The sequence below is a fragment of the Pollachius pollachius genome (genome assembly GCF_949987615.1).
Source record: "Pollachius pollachius genome assembly, chromosome: 1".
In the NCBI taxonomy this organism is placed as follows: Eukaryota; Metazoa; Chordata; class Actinopteri; order Gadiformes; family Gadidae; genus Pollachius; species Pollachius pollachius.
In genome coordinates this window covers 34,354,436-34,375,484 of record NC_136934.1, presented here as the reverse complement: position 1 = coordinate 34,375,484, position 21,049 = coordinate 34,354,436, and the positions used below count along the sequence as shown (strand labels likewise).

The 21,049-nt window shown below is 42.9% G+C and overlaps 1 protein-coding gene across 1 annotated transcript; it reads right to left on the bottom strand.

Moving 5' to 3' along the window:
- Nucleotides 1-6,021: 6,021 nt before the first annotated feature.
- Nucleotides 6,022-20,866, bottom strand: ndufaf6 (NADH:ubiquinone oxidoreductase complex assembly factor 6). The gene is made up of 9 exons (XM_079751828.1): nucleotides 20,662-20,866; nucleotides 20,216-20,315; nucleotides 19,736-19,858; nucleotides 19,544-19,600; nucleotides 18,643-18,745; nucleotides 18,118-18,251; nucleotides 14,811-14,912; nucleotides 9,899-9,955; nucleotides 6,022-7,180 (listed from the first exon to the last, which is right to left on the bottom strand). The coding sequence occupies exons 1-9, from the start codon at nucleotides 20,856-20,858 to the stop codon at nucleotides 7,052-7,054; spliced, it is 1,002 nt and encodes a 333-aa protein (XP_079607954.1). The 5' UTR covers nucleotides 20,859-20,866; the 3' UTR covers nucleotides 6,022-7,051.
- Between the last annotated feature and the right edge of the window lie 183 nt (nucleotides 20,867-21,049).

Sequence of the window (21,049 nt, the reverse complement as noted above, 5' to 3'; positions counted from 1 at the left end):
CAAAGAGTTTCCTTCAGCCATCAGTTGATTGCTCAAACAGAGCGTAACGAGTATACGCTTCGATTGAGCTGCAGCCTCGTTTGCATTCCTACAATGAAGCGATTTTGCTGCCAAAGGCACATTTGAAGAGGAGGTTTGAAACAGGGAGAGTAACATTCGAAGAGGAGGTTTGGAAAAGGGAAAGACATCGGAAGTGGAGGTTTGGAACAGGGAGAGACATTGGAAGTGGAGGTTTGGAAGAGGGAGAGACATCGGAAGAGAAGGTTTGGAAAAGGGATAGTAACATTGCAAGTGGAGGTTTGGAAGAGGGGTAGTAACATTGAAAGTGTATGTTGGAAGGAGGGAACGTGAGGCTCCACTGTTTATCAGTGCAGTGACTTCTGATTGCTCTAAGTCCATTATCTTACCCCCGGTGCCACGGCTATGTCATATCGGAACTGAAGCTCATCATAGATTAAAAGTTCCCCATGCTCTTATCTGATTGGTTTAGCTTTTCATCCGGTGATGTCAACCAGCACAATTCAAGAGGGCACACTCAATGTGTATGGTACAGATGGCCTAGTGTGAGTGCACCCTAAGACGTTACCGGTCACTCTATCCCCAAGAATCTCTTTGATGTTTGCACCAGTTAATACAAACTATATTTCATTGTATACATTATATGTCGATTGGACAAAAATAAAGACCTGTATGTTGTAGTATCATAATGGACAATGGATGTTTTTTTTAAATAGACTGCATATGTGACCGAAGCTCAAGAACAAAAGGCAAATTCATGAAACAATATTTAGAAATAGTTAGGCCTCTAACGTGGTTTCAGTTAGCAAACCTCAATATAATTGATATCAATAAAAGTATCAATAAAAATACAGATTAAACAAGGGTAAATATTAACATAAACCACATATTTAGTGCCAACAGGTGGCGTATAATGAGTCTAACGTTGGCTAGTGGAGGTGGACAATTCACACCATATAACAATCCCCAAAGGGTGAGTTCACACACGTCTGGGAACCACAGTATAGTCATAACATTTACATTTACATTTAGGGCATTTAGCAGACGTTTTTATCCAAAGCGACTTACAATAAGTGCATTTGTTACAATAAGTACATTTGTCATAAGAAGTGAAACAATATATCGCTGTCAGTACAGTAAAGATGTTCATAGAACCAAGTGCAAGTATTACAATCGCTAGGCTAACCCATTCCCCGTGTAAAGCAATGATAGCAGCTACTGTAGATGCTACACAATTAAGTACCTTGAATAAGTGCAATGTGCAAGTGCCAGGACGTACAACATTCAATGGTGGCTGTGCATTGGTTTCTATGCAGAGTCGAGGTGAACTCTGAACAGGTGAGTTTTGAGTCTTTTGCGGAAGCTGGTGAGCGACTCTGCGATCCTGACATCGGTAGGGAGCTCGTCCCACCACTGAGGTCCCAAAACAGAGAAAAGTTGTGACTTCGCTGATCGACCTTTGCTTGCTTGATGGCGGTACCAGACGTCCAGCTGAGGTAGTTGAGCGGAGGGATCGAGCTGGGGTGTGTGGCTTTACTAATGCTTGGAGGTAGGCAGGGGCAGTTCCATCGACTGCCTTGTATGCCAGTACCATCATCGTCCCATGAACATGAGAATCAATGTGTTTTCATTACCTTAGAATGAGCACTTTATATACATGTCCTCTACCACAGAGCTTGCTTTGTTGCACTGCCATGTTTTTCAAGTGCCCTAGCAATGTTGGCCCCAACCAAACCCTGCAAAATCCACCTTGACATTTTCATTACAGGGGAACTCTGAAATGCTCCAGGGATTAGACTTGCCAATATCTCTGGGGTGACAACAAAGAAGAGGAATAAAGTTGACCAGTGAAATAGAACTGTTCTCTCCCAGCATAGCCACTCAGGGCTAGGCCTTAGCCATGTGGCGTCTCAAGGGTCAGTGGAAAGTCTTCAAATTATCATACAGTATACGAATGAGAGGCCATTATTTGTTTGAAAATGTTAATGTTTTATTCAACACAAAAACTCTATAGACTAGACTATTATTGGCAAGTAAATATTTGGACCTTCCTTTCGACTTTATTTTGGTCTCCCTTGTGTTGGAGAACTGTTCCCATCCACCACGTCTGTTTATGCCACTTGTGAGGGAGAAAGTGGTCCACCATCTCTCAACAAAGTCCTCCAAAGATCCAGGGGAACCCTCATACGAGACATTTGAGTCTATTGAGGTGAAATCTCTCTGAAAAAAATAAATAAAATAAAATCCAACATTTTCTGAATAAAGAAGGCTGGGTAATATCACGTTTGTTTTGTCAGTGCAACAGCCTCAACTTTGGTCACCAAAAGGTCAACCTTCAACAGTAGCTGGTGACACCTTTCTAGATGGGAAAATTTAATAGAAATCAAAAGATAACATCTGTCCTGAGATGACTCATCTATGATGAGAGTGATTTATTTTCTCAATTTGCCACACAGATTCTACAAAAATAATGACAGGAAATGTTCCCATAATTGTTTTCTTTCTCTTGCTCACACATGCACACCTTCAAACACACACACACACACACACACACACGCACACACACACACACACACACACACACACACACACACACACACACACACACACACACACAGATATGCAGACATGCACACACAGTGGAAGGTCTACCAGAGGTCTCTAAAATACATAGTGGAGGAGTGGAAACGACAGGCTTGGCAATGGCATGGAGTGAATGCAATTTGTCAAACTTCCTCTCTCCTTCTCTCTCACGCTCTTCCTACCTTCATCTCCTACCCTGTCCAACTACTGTCGTGGGTTAAGCGATTATATGATCAATGAATTGACGACCCACTTCTATTCTAATCTGGTCCCAAGAGCCCCCTCCGATCTCACCGCTACAGACAGATCTCAACCACCCACACACCTAACCAAAACACATGCCTTTAACCAGTATCATCACTTTTTCCACTACTGCATCATTATTTTTGTCTTATTTCATTCATGGGAAATATATTTTACTCACTCAATACTTGTAGCTACAGGATGCTTGATATATCTATGGTAATAAGAGGAAGACTTGAACTTCTGTTTGAATACACACACCTAGACTTTCTAAACAAACCATTAGCAAAGGAGGGATCTAGCCAACTCGCAAGTTGTAATTAAGGGCTGCTGTGCTTCACATACAATTATTTCAGCGAGGTAAACAATCTCTCTGGCTGACGCGGACTCCAGTCCAACCGTCTGTGAGTCCGACGGAGTGCACGCAGGTTACATACATAAACAAGCAGGCCTCCCTGGACTAGAAGGTAATTAGGACAGCTGGGTGTTGAAGATGCAGACCTCATTCACAGTCCCTCCATTAGGAGTTCACTGCTGCACTCACCCAGAGCCGCCAGGGCGTTCATTATCAGACCACTTACCACCTCTCTGTAACAATGTTCAAAGGGAGTGTTTTAGAGCATTTTAGTATGTATACACCAGTGGCGGCTGGTGGTTTTTAAAGTGAGGGAGGAAGGACTGCCCGCTTGGTTGCTATTGGCCTGCTTGCACTGTTGGCGTATGGTGGCATAAGAGTGTGAGACTCAAGTTGTTTCAGGGTGTTTTGGTGAACTACAAAATAGTAGGGAGGGATAGTTATGTGAATACAATTGATACAAAGCCACCAGTGGCATCACTAATTAGTAATTTGAAAGCTGGTGGGCAGCATGTCTTTGAAATGGACTACAAGGGCAGAAGGAAAGGATGCAAAGCCCATTAGTCAAATCAGGCCTACTCTTGACTTGTAAAAGTAAATAAAAAACATCTGGGCCTATTTTTGCCCTGAATGACTGAAGTTATTGGTTGTAATTTAGCTATGTTTATTTTCAGTTGCAATTGTTTTAAGAAAAGACTCAAGACCAAAAGTGATGCCATTTAAACATCATGCATATCATGCTCTGAATCATTCACCCTTTCCACACCCTTTCCACAATATCAAACAGAACGGTCCGAGTCACAAACTAGTAAAAGAACGAGAACATTATTTCAAACAACCTGATCTATAGGCATGGTGTCTAGCAAGGAAAGTCGCATAGCAGCACCAACGTGAACTTGACACTTGTCGTGGCGTTTGGTTGCCCTATCAAGATCTATCACATCAGTGAAACCATGAACAGCCCACGTTGGAGATTTACCATTATTCATTAGCAAACAGGGCCAGCAATACAGTCGATTGCTAGTAATGCTACCAGTAAGCCATGAGTACCTAGCAAACCATGTAGCACCCACAACACTGACGTTGCCATTACTTTTGGTGATCTCGATTTTGCAAAGTGGTCTACGTTTTTCTTTGGTCGCTAACTTAGCACTGTAACTCAATGAATGGAATGCTTTGTGTAATTAAACATGAACAATGTCCTCTGTTTCCAATGTTCCCATTGTACACTTATTCGCAAATGTTAGAATGTCGTTATCAGTATTGGGAACGTTACTTTAAAAAAGTAATTACTCACTACTCGTTCCAAAAAGTACTGAATGTGACTGAATTACTCTATAATAAAAGTAACTAGTTACCAGGGAAAGTAACTATTTGCGTTACTGTGAAAAAAAGAAAGCTGCTATATGTCACAGAATTTGGATTTTACTGAGCAGTTTTCACTTGGCCTTAATGTGTTAAATGGTTGAACTGCCCATTCAAGGCCCTGATATGCTCAAACATATTCGTTGCTCAAACGCCGGAGGTAAAAAACCCGAAAGACGACAGTTCAAACCGTACTTGGAGCGGCGTTTCTGGACAAGAGATCTGATCAACTGTAAATATCAGCGGATCGCGCGCCTGTAATCTAAACAGAGAGGCGTGGCGGAGTTACGTAACCATGACAACAACTGTTAATCAAAATAATTTTATTGTGGAACGTGGATACAAAACATTCCGAAAACGATATGAAAACGATAGTGTGGACGGAGAACATTTTCATTGCGGATGTGCGTTTTTACATTTACCCGGGTTAGTGTGGATGGGGCCTGAATTTCAATTTGCTTGGTTGCAAAGGCTGTGGAACATCTGCCGAATACTACAGAAAATGCCAACTTTTCATCGAATTGCTCCGGACTCCCCATTTCTGCTGCTTCATCGAATCTGTTTGGTGTGTGCGTTTGCGTGTGTGTAGCGCGCGTTTCCTGGCTTGTGTGTAAAAACACTGGCTCCGATTGGCTACCATGAAACATGACTCTGCCTTAGCCAATCATAATCGCTTATCTCGTTGTTAACCCACTCGGTCTCCCCACTAGCAGTTCGAGTTTGGAGCCAGGAGTGCGTTGGGATTACTCAGTTTATTCAATCAATTCATAGTAACGCACTGCATTTATCGTAAAGTAACGGTAACGGCGTTGTAACGACGGAAATAGTAATTAGTTAGATTACCCCGTTACTGAAAAAATAACGGCGTTACCTAACGCCGTTCTTTTAAACGGCGTTAATACCAACAGTCGTTATCCTTCAGACGATTTCACCTGCCTTGCGTCTCTTAGACTGAGCGGCAAAGCAGGGCAGGCAGAGCGGGTTTGTTATCGACAGCGTTGCCAGATTGGGCAGATTTCCCGCCCAATGATAATTTTTCCAGCCTAACGTGGTTAAAAGTAGCCCAATTGGGTGGGAAATCTGCCCAACACTGCTCACCAGCCAGGGATCCTGCTTATTGGTTCATAGCGCAGCGCGATTAGGTTTTTGCGCGAATCAGACGCCTTAAGGTCACACCCACTCAGAGGACTTTCTTTTCAGGTTATTCACCGGCCGCCATGTGTGTGTATACAAATACACACATATATATATATACACACACACGATTGTATGAATATATTTATGTATATATATTACAAATATATATATTTTCATACAACTACACATATATGTTGCATCTTTTGGATACCATTCTACTTGTTGAAAACATTTTGCCCCAAAAACTAAATAAGATACATCTCTCTCTACATCTCTACAGAGATGTTGACATTTACCGAAGTATTACAAAACGTGCGCACACACACACACACACACTCACAGATCAGAAAATGGCCTCTGAGTCTGAAGTGCTGGTTTAATGTTGTTTTGCTAGATGTAGCCCATTATCCAAACCACAATTTGATGATCGCATTAGTTTATCCGGCCGAATACAACCAAAAATATATCCATCCACTTTTTACCTGGTTCATATTCTATAAATTTATTTTTCAGAAGCAAAGCATTATACATTTACAGAATGAAATCACATTCACACACCCAGGACTCGTCCACCACAACCACTCGCTTCCAGTGTGCATTCACCAGTGACCAACCAGTAAAAGATACTGTTGTTGTGCTGCCCAGAAAGACATCGCAGAATACCCAGTGCCGTTTTCTATAAGAATGAAGAACAATGACATTTGTGCCTTGCTTCGGCGCACTGTTACCCTGACTTACTAAGTCTGGGATTTCAAGGAGTAAAGTCCTTCATAAGACTCCAAGTATAAACATATACCTACTTATAGCACCTCACCAGAGCTTGTCGGGATAATTGTAATAAATAAATTGTGTACAGCCTATGTTTGTTGATTAGTATAAACTACTACTTTAAACAGTAGTAGGCACCAGGACAACCCTACTGATCACACACACACACACACACACACACACACACACACACGGTATGGTTCATGGGTAGCATAGCCCATTAATGGAATCGTTGCCAGTCTTAGTAGACCTGGAATGGGTACACAAGGTGACCAATACTTTACCATAGTAATACCAGGACCAATGCAGAACAATAGCAACACTGTGCAACAGTAGGTGAAGGGTTGGCTTGAAACAGTGGATGTCCGTGCTCCTGTGTGTTCAGGGACAGAAGCCGCCCACAATAAGCAGCTTTGGAGGATTGGTGATGGTCAGTGTTCTGTTCTGTTCAGACCCACACACACATTCAGACTCCACCCCCTCCTCAGGGAGCAGCCTGTCCCCCTGACTCATCGGGAGGGCGTTCTGTGACTCAGGACCAGAGAGGGAGAGAGCGGAGAGGGTTGAGCGGTGGTCCGGCGGTCAGTAGGTCTTCTTCCAGGAGCGCAGGTAAAGCTGGAAGGCGAGGAGGGGGTTCCTGTTCCTCAGGCTGGGGTGGAACACGTCAAAGTCGGCCCGCCGCACCTTCTGCAGGTAGTCCTCCAGCACCACCTGCACACCACAGAAGAAGAGCTCTGCCAAGGGGGTCTGTGTGCAGTCAGCATGCTACTGGGGGAAGGTTGCTTAAACATGGAGCTACAATTTTGTACGATAGATTAAAAAAACGATTGGGATATTAACTAACTTTTATAACTTATTTGATACAGTTATAATTTAATTGTAATAGAAAAATCTGTAGATATACATGGGTTGAACTTTGATTATCATGATGATTATTCTATAATGTTATATTGTTAAAGGGGACATATTATGAAAACAACACTTTTCCTGGGATTTGAGGTGTTGTTTTGGGTCTCTGGTGCTCTCACACGCATGCAAACTTTAAAAAAATTCGGTACATGATTTTTTGAGAGAGATATGCATTTCTGAAAGTACTACACCTACAGTTACCAAACGAGCGAGTCAGTTTCGGCGCCCCCTCCTACATAGGAAGGGGGCACATTTGAATATTACCTCTCACTTCCCCACTCCCCTCCAATCAGAGCATAGCTAAGATTTGTGAACCAGCGGACAAGCAGCTCCGGTGGGGGGAGCTCGGCGGCAGCCCGGCATCTCAGCTCCTGGGAGTACAATCCCTCTCTCCGCCGGAGCTGCCGGACTGCCGCCGATCAATGTGGAATTCAGTGAGTCAAGGCCAAAGTTCCTTTCCCCCAATTCTTCTCAACCATGGCCGAGATATCCCCATGGTCTTTACTTGTTGTGGAAGTACCAGAGACGTCAGACGCATTCTTTATGATTCATAATATCATCCGAGTCACACATAGCTTTTGGCCGTGAGATTAGGTATAATATTATATAAATACCTATATATTATATTATATTATATTATATTATAGATGTAGAGCTCCAGGAGTCAGCAAACGGCAACTATCACTTCTCCTCCATGCTGTGGTTCATTCTGACAGCTCATTGGTCAATGGGCAGCAGCTCATTTGCATTAAAGCTACAGACACCAGAAACAGAGCATTTTGAAGGGACTGAAACAGAGGGGAATAGCGGTCGGCAAGATTTTATTTTTCCTAAAAGCTATTTCCAGCAAGCAGCTTCAAAAAGATGTTTCTGGAACTCATATTCTATGTTTACTTATACTTACTTACCATAATATGTCTCCTTTAATATACAATATTTATTTAGCTCAAGCTGCAGGTTACTTGTAGCCAGCTGTTGCTGTCTCACAGTGGTGAGGGTTTGTTCTCCCCACTGAGTAAACAACCGCAAGCAGAATAAACAACTCTGCCTCTACCTCTCTCCATCACCCTCTCTCTCTTACTCCCTCTCTCTCTCTCGAGACGGAGAGAGTGATGTACCTCCCGGAAGTGTAATAAAACAAAAACTATTTACGCGGTTTCAAAATACCATCACCTAAATTAATTAACTCAAGTCAACAAAAGACTCAAAGGGCCGCCCCTCTGGATGAGAGCAGCCCTGAGTTTGGCGTACACAGGCTTGTCTGGGGTTGGATTAAAGGCGTTCCTTTCTCATTAGGAGATAAAGGACTCACTCTGTGTGTGGGGGCTGCACGGGCACACAGAGAGAAGCGAGGACAACCGGGAGCCGGCAGCACATCAGTGCTGTGTCAGGCCACGCCGCACCACATCACACGCTAGCAACATGAAATGAATCTCAATGCGCACATTCAACTTTCAGGAGGGGGCGTTGGCGCGGAGAGCGGGCGACACGCACACACACGTGCACCAAAGAGCACGGCATATGCATTATATATGTGAACACGAAAGACACACTCGGAAGAGCAGAGCAAACACAGCACAGAACACACACACACACTTAAATTAGGAATACTAGCTGATTTTTTGGAAATATCACTGAGCTGAAGTTGAGATGAGGTAAGCAAATTCTCAGCAAATGTAAATAATTGATATTTGCAAAAAAAAAAAAAGCTGTGACGGCGGCCGCATTAAGAGCCGGCAGAGTGCGTCAACAATAAACAGCCAGGGGAGGAGAGAGGACAAGTGGGGCGCCAAAGTGCTGCGTGGAGGATGCACTCAGGAGGGGAAGCAGGTTGATGTAGTGGACAAAGAGGCCGTAGGAGGCGGAGGAGTAGGGCTGTGAGGCGCTCATCGTGTCAGCAAGACGGCCCGACACCGCGTGGGCGCAGATGCTCTTTTTGGTTTCCGAGGTTACGCACAACAGCCTTCTTGTGCTCTTTGGTCACGTGGCTGTGCACAAGGGGCATTATCAGCTTCCATTAAGGTCTCTCTCTCTCTCTCTCTCTCTCTGACCACTAAGTCGTATGAGTCATGCCGCGTATGCTCTTGAGTACAGAGGAGGGGCCTATTTCTATTTATGGAAATCTGCTACTTCATATGAAGAATATTATCGTTGAAAGTTAAACATCAATTTGAAGTCAATTATAGATTTATTTTTTCCAACTTCAATTGTGACTGTTTTAGGGACCGTGTGATTTGCCCACACACATTATGAAACATAAATAAATTGAATAAAACATTAAATAACCATATATTTAACCCTACGAGGGCAAAAACCCTTTCATCGCCACTTTGTTTGTTTGTGTTGTTTAAATACCTTTATGTTTCACGTCAATGGAGCAACCAGTGGGAAGTGGTGGTGAAACCAGAGGGGTAAGGAGGATGAAGAGGAACCAATAGTGTAATGTGAAGAAAGTCTTACCGTGGCTGAATTTACTGTGTGTGTGTGCGTGCGTGCGTGTGTGCTTGTGCGTGTGCGTACCGTTTGGAGGAATGCAGGGGCAGCAGAGGCAGGTACGTTTTTGCTGAAGCTCCGAGCCTGTGAAGAGGAATCAGGCAATCAGCGATTACTGTCCGTTACTGAGGTGTACACTTATATATATAGCTTTAATCAATACAGCTTATTGAGGCGTTTAGCAGCGGCCTCATGGAAGTAAATGATATCCCTGCTCCTCAGAGACAATATCCTATCGGTTAAGCATATTATCTCACATAGTGAGACTGTGTCAATAAACACCCATTATCTTTGAGAGGACAAAGTTGAGATCCACAGTGCATAAAATGTTATTCCTTCCTCTCTGGTTTAATGTTGTTTTGCTAGATGTAGCCCACTATCCAAAGCACAATTTGATGATCGCATTAGTTTGTCCGGCCGAATACAACCAAAAATATATCTACATCCAAAGCATCCATTTTTTACCTGGTTCATATTCCATAAATAAGTAAGTACTATAAATAAGTATTTTTCGTAAGCAAAGCATTATACATTTACAGAATGAAATCACATTCACACACCCAGGACTCGTCCACCACAACCACTCGATTCCAGTGTGCATTCACCAGTGACCGACCAGTAAAAGATACTGTTGTTGTGCTGCCCAGAAAGACATCGCAGAATACCCAGTGCCGTTTTCTATAAGAATGAAGAACAATGACATTTGTGCCTTGCTTCGGCGCACTGTTACCCTGACTTACTAAGTCTGGGGTTTCTAGGAGTAAAGTCCTTCATAAGACTCCAAGTATAAACATATACCTACTTATAGCACCTCACCAGAGCTTGTCGGGGTAATTGTAATAAATAAATTGTGCACATCCTATGTTTGTTGATTAGTATAAACTACTACTTTAAACAGTAGTAGGCACCAGGAGAACCCTACTGATCACACACACACACATACACACACACACACACACACACACACCACAAAACAAATAGTTAGCCAGGTTTCTGTGGGTAGTGAGTTCCGCCTGTGACTGCCTCTCTCTATGGCCAGGCTGTGTTTACTGAGCCCGTCCACCGTCAGGGATTTCAGCAGTTATCTATCCCCCACAGCAGACAGATATGTTGTTCACTCTCTGGATACTGGGCACAAATCCAATTCACTTTCATATTTTGTCATTTCTTTCCAGAGATAAGGCGGTTGGGCTGAATGGGGGACTGGAGCCCTGAGGCTGGAGAGAATCAGCTGGCAGCGGGGCCTCTTACCCTGGGTCAGCCCGTGGCTCTAAGGGCTTTACACTGATTGAACTTGGGCTCGCTGGATTGGGGATGTTAAAAAATAAACTTGATGGCTTGTTTATGAATATTGATCTCCATCGGATAAAAGCCCTGTGCACTTACATTATATTCTTCCACAGCTCTGAATGCGGGGTTTCTTTAGGGTGCTTTTCTCACTCTTAGAAGTCGTGGTAAGCTGATAGAATCCACACTTTCCTACTCATGAACACATTTGGATCTTTCTGATTGTGTAAAAAACTTCTCTGTTAATTAATGTCCAGCCATGCCAAAATGTCCCGTGGACATGAAAGTCAAACTCAAATTAAATTTCTGTATTGTCAGTTGGGAATTAATGTTTCTGTCAATTTTGAAAGGGCAAAATGCTGGTCGTTTTCCTGTTCACCGTCAATGGCAATGAGCAGTACAAGGTCATCAGCAAAGAAAGATTAAGCATTTTGTCAAAGTAAAACCTGGGAGGACTGTGGGTCTTCGTAGCTGCGCAGTGTGTGGGGTAGATGAGGTTCAAGCAGCCTCACCTGGCCCGAGTCAGACTGATTGGACTCGGGCTGGGTACGGCTGCACACCTGTGGTGCATTAAACAATCAATGCCCATAGGTTAAACCAGCCATTACCACACACACACACACACTCAAGAGATCTCCTACATGGCAGCCTGTTACACCTGCTATGACGATCATTTATCCTTCAACTTCTACAATAAACCGGGTTCGCTCGTCACCACCCTGTGTCCTGGGGTGCATCCGAATACTAGTACTGCGTAGAATGCCTCAGAACGCTTCCGAACACCACCGGATGTTTGGAGATAACGTATTTCCCCTCTGTGCGCTGCACATCAGGTGCCGGCAAAATTAAAGACATCTGGGATAATTTACCAGGTTTTTTAAAAAAAAATGTCACTTCAGCGTTCTTCTTCTTCGGTTACCAGACTCTGGCTGAATTGTGGGATAGCGTAGTGACCTACCGTTGTATACTCTGGCAGTAGTACGCATTCGGAAACTTTTTGCCTACTACACAATGCGTACTGAGCATTCGGACGCGCTGAATTTGTGACGTACTACAAAATGCTATGTATGAGTTTTCGGATGCAGCCCAGGTTTTGGAGGAGCCCAGTAAAGAATTCTAGTGGTGTTCCTTACTAGGTTCGACCCTGCACAGTAGCCAGCCTAACTCAGATGGATTTGTTTCATATATTTAAGCCGTGTCGGCCTAAATATCTGCTATGATGAAATCAGCGGATTTATTTTAGATTACTTGTTTACACATTGAACAATGTGTGAGAAGAGTTTTCTTGCTCGTTCCTAAATATTCACACAATATATCACCCGTTAAGCTTATTTAGTTATAGGAACGAGCAAATGATGAGATTCAGGTTGTTGAGAACTCTACCCATACTCTTCATGCATGTCAACGCCTCTGGCACACAAGAACGTCCACTTTATTGTATTACTATTACTTATATTACTACTTCACTTTTTAAAATAGCTGGTTGCTTTGTTTCTGATTTTAACATTTAACATTTATAATTATTAGTCATTGTGTTACCTCAATCATATGATTTCCAGCCCATACCCCTCCCCATCTACCTGTAAAAGGCTCCTTTGTACCAGATGGAATCAAAGGCTTTTTTTAAATCCACAAAGCATGAATACTTTATATTTCTGTTTCATGTACATGGGTTTTTCTCAGAGTGGTAAGGGTAAAAATATGGGCCAATGCGCGATCCTTCGGCATGAATACATTCTTTTAGGACATGACGTCCAAGGACAAATTCTACCATTGGGTAGCACCTTTCCTATGGCGCTAATTAGACCCATTCTCCTGGAGCTTTGGGAGATGAATTTGTTTCCTTTTGAAAACAGGTGATTTCAACCCATTACTCAAAACCTTTCAAACCTAGCTCCAGAGAAAATACTGGGATAACCTTTGAGCCAATGCTCGTTTTGTATACTATTCACACATGCAGATAATTTCCGTATTGTAACCTCACACATGGCACAGCAAAGGGACAGTCCAGCTAATGGAATTATGCACACATAAATTGTTCTCTGTATTGAAACATGATCAGATCACCTGAACCGCATTGGCACGTTGCGATAATCGGTTGCGGATTCAGAGTGTTGTGATTGGTTTGCTCGCTCCGCGTGATAGCGTCTCACGTCAGACAGCCCTGACCCTTTCCCTGCCTCTCCCAGCAACGCTCCTGGAACAGTGGTCCAGACACGTCACTTGGTCTTGAGGTGCAAAATTGGTGGTACTGATTTTCCAGGATTTCGATCCGTTTCCATTCACACCAAAAAAGGTGCACCAATGGCTGAACAGTGGTTAAAAGTGTCCATCAGTCTTGATTAACTAGTTATTTACGCTCTGTCGTACAGGGAATATTTTCAATTCTATTCTATTTTCAATTTGAGATAGTTGTTTTTAGGTGAGGTTCATCCTTTTGTTTATGAATGTAGCATTTACAGACTTTACAGACACTAAGTACTGAAGACGAACGTGCTTACCGTTTGGATCCATCTGTTTTCAGATAAGATTGTTTTCTCAAATTATTTTTCAGATTTGGACAATTTTTTTGGAGTCGAGGCTGCGTTTATCTGTGCATGTTTTCAGTCCCGATTTTACTGCTTTTGTCTCTTAATGTAATTCATGTTTGGCACATCTTGATTTCAATGGTGGGGCTATGAATATTGGATCTCTAAGATATTCACTGCTTCTTGTTATTGCCAAGTGCTTAACTTGATCCATCTGTATGGTCTGGGTATTCTGAAAAGCCTATTGGGGTGAGTGTGTGGGTGGTTTCTGATTTGGAGGAAGAAAGTGATTTTGCAGTGGTCTGATAAAGGGGTAAGAGGCGTGACTATGAACAAGCTGGGTCCATGGCTGTGATCATGTATCTACACTGCTGTTGCCAAGGGATGAACTGCAAGAGTATAATCCCAAAGAGTCCAGGCTTCGACCCAGCTGTAAAATATATTTTCAAATTTCACAATTTTTTTAAGTTTTATCATGGTTATTGCTGCGAGGCATATTTAGAGGAACAGTATGAATCTCTCTGTCTCTCGACAAGTTTTGAGTTTTAAATTCCATTCGGGATGGATACATTTTGCACTTAACAATGGATGTTTTGCAAAATATGAATGCTTTCGAAAATACATTTGCAAACCCAAATTCATGAAATACATTCGTAAGTCTTATTTTGTGCATTTAATTCTTTATGAACACTCTGTTAAAAACCACTTCCTAGATAAGCTGCACTGAACACTGGATATATGCATTTAAAGACAGTTATTACACATTCCACTGAGCCAGAGTGGCTCTACTCTAAGCTTATGAAGCCAGTACTTATTATCAACTTCCTGGAGTCTTCTCCAACTTCCTGTGTTAAGATATCGGCGGGGAGGAACCTGCTTTAACTTCCTGTATTCAGTTAGTGGAGGAACGTACTCCAACTTCCTGTTTTCAGTAGGGGGAGGGGGAGAAACCTACTCCAACTTCCTGTCTTCAGTAAGTGGAGGGGGAGGAGCCTGCTCTAACTTCCTGTCTTTATTAAATGGAGGAACCTGCTCTAAATTTTTGGATTGAGTTAATGGAGGTGGGGGAGGAGCTGCTCTCACTTCCTGTGTTCATTAAGAGGAGAAGGAGCTTTGATGCTTACGTGTTCCAGGTGAACATGAGCTTGGCTGGCGATGTCGTAGATGACGTCGCGTACGTTCTGTTCCCGGCTTCCACGGATGAAGTCTTCCTGTGAGGCGCCATGCTGGTGACGAACGCAAACACACACACATATTGGTCCAATAGATGACTTGTTTTTTTCACTCCTTTCCATACCTTTAATCAGACACTTGATGTGGATGTGTGATATTTAATGAGCATGTTTGAGTTCTGGACAGGGACACAGAGTTCTCAGTGGACAAATTTATGGATGGGTCATAGAGCAGACGTAACTTAATGGTGGCCTCATGTGTAATGCCAGATGAAGTACGGGACAGGGGGGGCATGATTCACTGTGTCCAATCAGGGATGTTTTTTTTGTCTGACTGGCCGCCACACAGACAAAGTTTAAGGGGGGGCAAACATCTCTTAAAGTCTCTGGACCAAAGAAATAGATCATGCTCTTCAATTTTATGTAAGAGAAACCTACTGTACTGAATGAAAGTGTATGTAAACAAAAACGGGGGAAAAATAAATGTTATGACATCGTTCTTTGACATTTAACAACAGGGCCATCTAGAGGCCAAAAGGAGCAACGCGGGTTGAGGAGGGGCATGAACTGTTCAGAGCTAGATAGTATCAATATCTTACCTGATGCCTTTAGGACTAGTGAACTTTCATGTATGAATTGATGTGCTTGCAACTTTAACTCAATAACTCAAAGCATAACAACCATAAAATAATTAAAAAAAAACCCTCTTATCTAATAATCAACCAAACAACAATAACTTCCTGGATCTTAGGGAGGACAGTAGGGAGTTCAATAGTTAATATCATTAATCTCAAACCACCCTACTTCCAACTAGAAGATGCCTCAACACTGGAATACTTCTCAGAATGTCACAGTGTAATGAGCCCTTGAGTACTTGAGATTCCACCTTGAGAACAGGGAAAGGATTACATTGTTTATAATATATTAGCCTAAGAAGAGTAAGCCTAAGAAAGGTAATCAAGGTTTAGTTAGCAGCACACCGCAGTGATTTTGGTTTGACGATATTCCCTTTCAACACAAAAGGGCTTGTTGAACAAGGACCCAATATGTGTGAAAAATTATCCAATGTGTAAACATTGAGAGCCAAAATAAAATAAATAGTTTACTAAATGAGCTTTTGAGACTGAATTAATCATAGTTGATATCATTGTTTGAGTTCCTTCTGTCTGAAACAAAACTTCCTAGCTGTTTTTATTTTCGGTTTAATGTAATACGAAGTAGACAGCAATAAGTGTGTGTGTGTGTTGTTGTTTCATCGACTCAAACCAAGCACATCCTCAGTTAAAGACACACCTTCCAATGGCTAGCCCTGTTTTAACCTGTTAAGCCCTAGGCCTATTTCACAGGCCTCCTGCCCGAAATGACATGCCCAAAATTAATAGAGTATGCCTCCACAACTACAAGGGCGATATGAATAAAGTTGGTTTCAAGAAGAAGGTAACACCTGTGAGGTGGCTGCAGAAGTGTCAGAATCAATATAGATGTTACTGTGTCAGAGTAAATTCAGCTAGAACATAGTAAGAAATGTCAATTTTCAATTTTCGCCTAGAGGAAACACATTATTTAGAGTGAATACCACCTTGAAACTATGGGATAGTAGCCCAGAACCTTTAGTGAAACATATAACAACATCTGATGAGTACCCTGTTCCAGGATAATTGCTAATAAAGTGAATAAAGTGATTTTAGAGAGGTTTTAGTACAGGTAGGTCCAGGCGGACTAAATGGTGCCATTTGGGCACTTTTGGGCACCATCAGTGCCATTTGACCTTTCTAAGGTACCAGACTGTAAAACTAATTTTATTTCACTGACATATCACTATAGGTATTCATTCCATCCAAATTCAACAGTTTGGACTTGTTTTGAAAATTCACCCAGACCTCTATACATTTTCCCAGTCAAAGAAAACCATACAATCGAAATGAATTTTGACTCCAACTGGAGCAGATATATTTGAGAACAACATATAATAAAACCAAACTGTAAAAACAAAGGTAAAAACACAGCTAAAGACTACAAGCACTAGGGATAAAGATATATATATATATAAACACGCTGGCAGCAACTTTGAACAAATATAACAAACTAACTAAAACTAACTATATACACTAAGGGCTGTCATGCCACTGCTGGAAGCAGTTCTTTTTGGAAGTGAAGCACAAAGGGACCTGGCACTTCCTGCAGTACAATTAATCCGTGTCCAGTTCTGGCAACAGCAAGTCACTGTCGTCAGACGAGGACTCGAGAGGGACTACAGTAGCCCCACTGTCGCTAGTATTGATAGCAAATGCCTCCACAAACGTATAGGTCTTTCTCCTGCCTGCCATTATTTATTTGAAAAGAATAACAAATGGAAAAAAAGGCAAGAAAATACAAAATAACTAGCTAACTACTAGCTAACTAGGAATGCCAACGTTGTAAGAAGCGTGTTGTAGGAGCGTATGTCTCTATCTAGCCGGAGTGTCTGCTCTGAGAATGTTCTCAGCGCTTCTGGCGCGAATTATGCTGACCTTCCAGTCAAACGCGGGACGATATATTGGGTATGCATTGGTCAATTTGGATGATTGACCCCTCTACCGAACCGTCAGAGCCAATAGAGTCGAGGGACAGTCAAATCGAGGGACCCAAATCCATGTAAAAAAACACCATTCGCCAATTAAAAGTATCACACTATATAACGTTTTTTATTTGTTTATTTATTTTGCTCTTCTTTGGCTGCTAGTTAAGTGAGTTTTCGTCGTAGAGTGATGAGAGTGATATCATTGGAATCTGTGGAGTTTGTGTGGGTGGCATGAAGTAGCGAAATCAGCGGTGGCCAGTATGCGCGCATGCACGTTTTGCGTGTTTTGCTACGTGCTCATTTAGTTGCTTGGTGTTAGAATTGTGTTTTGTTTAGGTAAAAATGGTTATCATGGGCTTTTAGCCAAACTTCTTCCCGTTACGTGGGTATGCACCATGGACATGTTGGAGCATGGTGGTGCTGTTTACAGCTGTTTACAGCACACGTTGGCGCAGCTGCCCCCGCCCCCGGGGGCGCTCGTGTTTAAGAGTTTAAAGGAGATGCAAATCCGAGCTGCGCTGGGCTGCCATGCCGGGTCCAACCAAGTCAAGCCAGGCCAGTAAAGTAGAATGGAAAAGGCCACTCATGGGTCACTCCTTCATTCTCTGACCTATCTTTTCACTCTGTGCTGGCCTCACATTCATCGTGCATGCCCTTGGAGCCCGTGTATTTGCCCCTTGACGAGAGGATAGGACTTACCAGCATGCAGACGTCCATAGGCAGATAGACCTTTCGCCTGCTGCTGTGGTAGGGTACGGCGCGCAGGCAGGTCACGATGCCCTGGGCCTTGCCGATGTGGCTCGCTGCGTGGTCAGCATGAACGTTCTTCACACCTGGGAACACAGACCAACCACACACACACACGTGAGGGCGTGCAACACAAGCCTATACAGTTGCCGATACAAGTAAGCCGCACATGCATCACAAACTCAACAGAGAACTATTATAAACAACAGTTCCCCTATAACCGTATGGTGCAATGGTGGATATGTGACCTACAATACATCAATCAACCATCAATACATTATTGGTACTACTTTCATAGCTTAGCGACTTGGATGCGAGGCTGAGAACAGTCACAACATAAGATGATGGGCAGATTCACTGGTTGTGTCACCAGTAAATCCTCTGAGAATTGGACCCCGGTCTCTTGCGTGACAGGCCAAGACAATGTCCTTTCCACTAACGTGAAGCCCCTCCGTTGCATACAGCAGCTGTTCATACCGAGACTCTCCAATAGGAGATAGAGCAGCGAGGACTGGGTGTTCTCCGAGTACGCCTCCAGCTCCTGGAGGTTCCTGTAGGCACGGTCCTCCAAGTCTTTCTCCTGGGGACACAGAAAGACACACAACCTTCCTGAATACTTTCCAAAGCAACACAACCTCCCTGAATACTTCCTAAATCAACACAACTGTCCTGAATACTTCTCAAAGCCATACAACCTTCCTGAATTGTTCCCAACGCAAAACAACCTCCATGAATACTTCTCAAAGCATCAAAACCTCCCTGAATGCTTCCCAGATCAACACAACCGTCCTGAATATTTCTGAATCAACACAACCTTCCTGAAAGCTTCCCAAAGCAAAACGCCCCATAGTAAGTGCATCATTTCAAACATTAACCACTGGAAGACAAACAAATCATTCCCAGCATTTTTTAAAGAATGGCATTACACTGCGTTCACACTGTGCACATCTGTTGATGGATGACGGAGGGCGTGTCTGACGTATGGGGGGCGCGATCTGATTGTATCCGTCACTGCCAGAAAAGTTGAACATTCCTCAACTTTTTGATGCAGGCAACGGAGACGACGGAACGGATTGACCCACAATGCATTTCGAGAGTGCCTGATGAAAAGTCAATGAGATCGATCGACGGACGTGCACAGCGTGAACGCGGTGTTAGAGCTACCAATGAAACTGAATTAAATGTCTAATCTATAAACTCCTAGCAAAGAAACACAAAGACTATCAACCAAAACAGAAAAACACGACAGAACAGACTCCAGCTTTAGAGCCAGCCCACTGACTTTACACAGTGTAACACCTGTAGTATACTATCATAAAAACACAGCGACTAAAATCTGGTTAGGGTGACAAAACTATGTGAGTTAATTGTTTCTTACCCTCTCTGTAATGATCCTCAGCAACCATCTCTTGGTCAGACCGTGTTGCTTCACCGCCTGCAGAACCACACACAGTATACAGTCTGATGAGTGCGGTTGATGCAACAAAAATATGAAAAAAACATTTACTTTATTCAAAGGGCCTTCTTTATACATAAAAAAGCCAACAGAAGAGACACAATGTAGTGTAACCTTCCACAGCTCCGTGGAGACCGGCTGTAAAGGGGCGTCATCCCTGTAGATCTCCTCTATCGCCGCCTTCCAGAACTGCATGCGCATCAGACCAATCGTCTTCTGGGAAACAGAGTCTTTGACCTGTGTAGGGCAGAAGCATCAGCAAAGAGGTTGGCCACAATAACATATGCATTGTTTATGAATGGCTTTATACATCGCTTTATGAAAATGTATATTCTAGACCAGACAGACTTCTTAAATAAATGATTATATTGTACTTACATTATTATTACTAGTTTTCAAACCTGCCTTATAATTACATATGCATTATAACAGCATATTTATGAGAGATTATTGAACTTATACTAATCGTCACTACTTTTAACAGCAGGAATGGTGCTGGTGGTACTTGTAGTGGTTATATTATATCAACCACTACAAGGCAAATATCAAGGCAAACACTGTCTCCCGGTAGAGGCTGACAGCTATAACACCTGCCTGGGCCAGCTCCACGTTGAAGGCTCTCAGGGCCAGGGATGAGCGCCGGGAGACCTCCGGGGACAGCAGAGCGCACACAAACCCGTCATAGTCTCGCTTCCTGAAGAACAAAACGAGTAGAATGATGTAACAGTTGCCTGGAAGTTGTCACGGTACAAATAAAGGTGTAGCAGCCTATATATTATTTCTCATTGGAGTCCCAAATTAAATTAGTCTCATACCGGTGGCTCTTTAACACATGGCGATTACACATTCACCACGCACACAAACACTCTCTCACACACCCACCCACCCCTACACACTTATATTTGAAACGGCTACTGTTACTATTCTTACTATAACTAGTTACTGTGCTGATGTCTTAAATGTATTTTAATTCAATGCAAAGACATATTAATAAATTGTAATATATGAATCATAATTCTAACGTCTCCAGTTAAACTTACCTCACAAGATCGAGGCAGTATGCCTCGTTGTGTTTTGAGTCTGTGTTTGAGTGGGATGAACCTCGCAGGGCCTGTATTTCAGCCGATCTCTGAATAGCGATTATATGTGGCGACAATGAACCCGGGAGAGCGTGGAAAAGCCAACCTTTACTCGCTAAAATGCCATGCCTGGCACCAACACTAAAAGCCATAGTCATAACATACCCTTCAACTCTCGCCCTTACAGTGTGCTACATCACTAACCGTCCCCCCACCCAGCCCCATGGTTCCGCTTGGATACTGGTCACAACGGTGATAGACCGACCAAAAGAAATACAGCAGTGGTTGCAATAGAAAGGGGGTTAAACGAGGTACATATTATTTTCAGAGACATGTGTTTGGGGAATGA

What these genes read in the sequence shown, in the direction of transcription:
- ndufaf6 (XM_079751828.1), bottom strand. Translation starts at nt 20,858, where the DNA reads ATGACTATGGCTTTTAGTGTTGGTGCCAGGCATGGCATTTTAGCGAGT. An exon ending in TCTCCTATTGGAGAGTCTCG is followed by an intron (nt 18,252 to 18,642) that starts GTATGAACAGCT and finishes CTGTGTTCCCAG; the next exon opens with GTGTGAAGAACGTTCATGCT. An exon ending in CTCATGTTCACCTGGAACAC is followed by an intron (nt 9,956 to 14,810) that starts GTAAGCATCAAA and finishes TCCTCTTCACAG; the next exon opens with GCTCGGAGCTTCAGCAAAAA.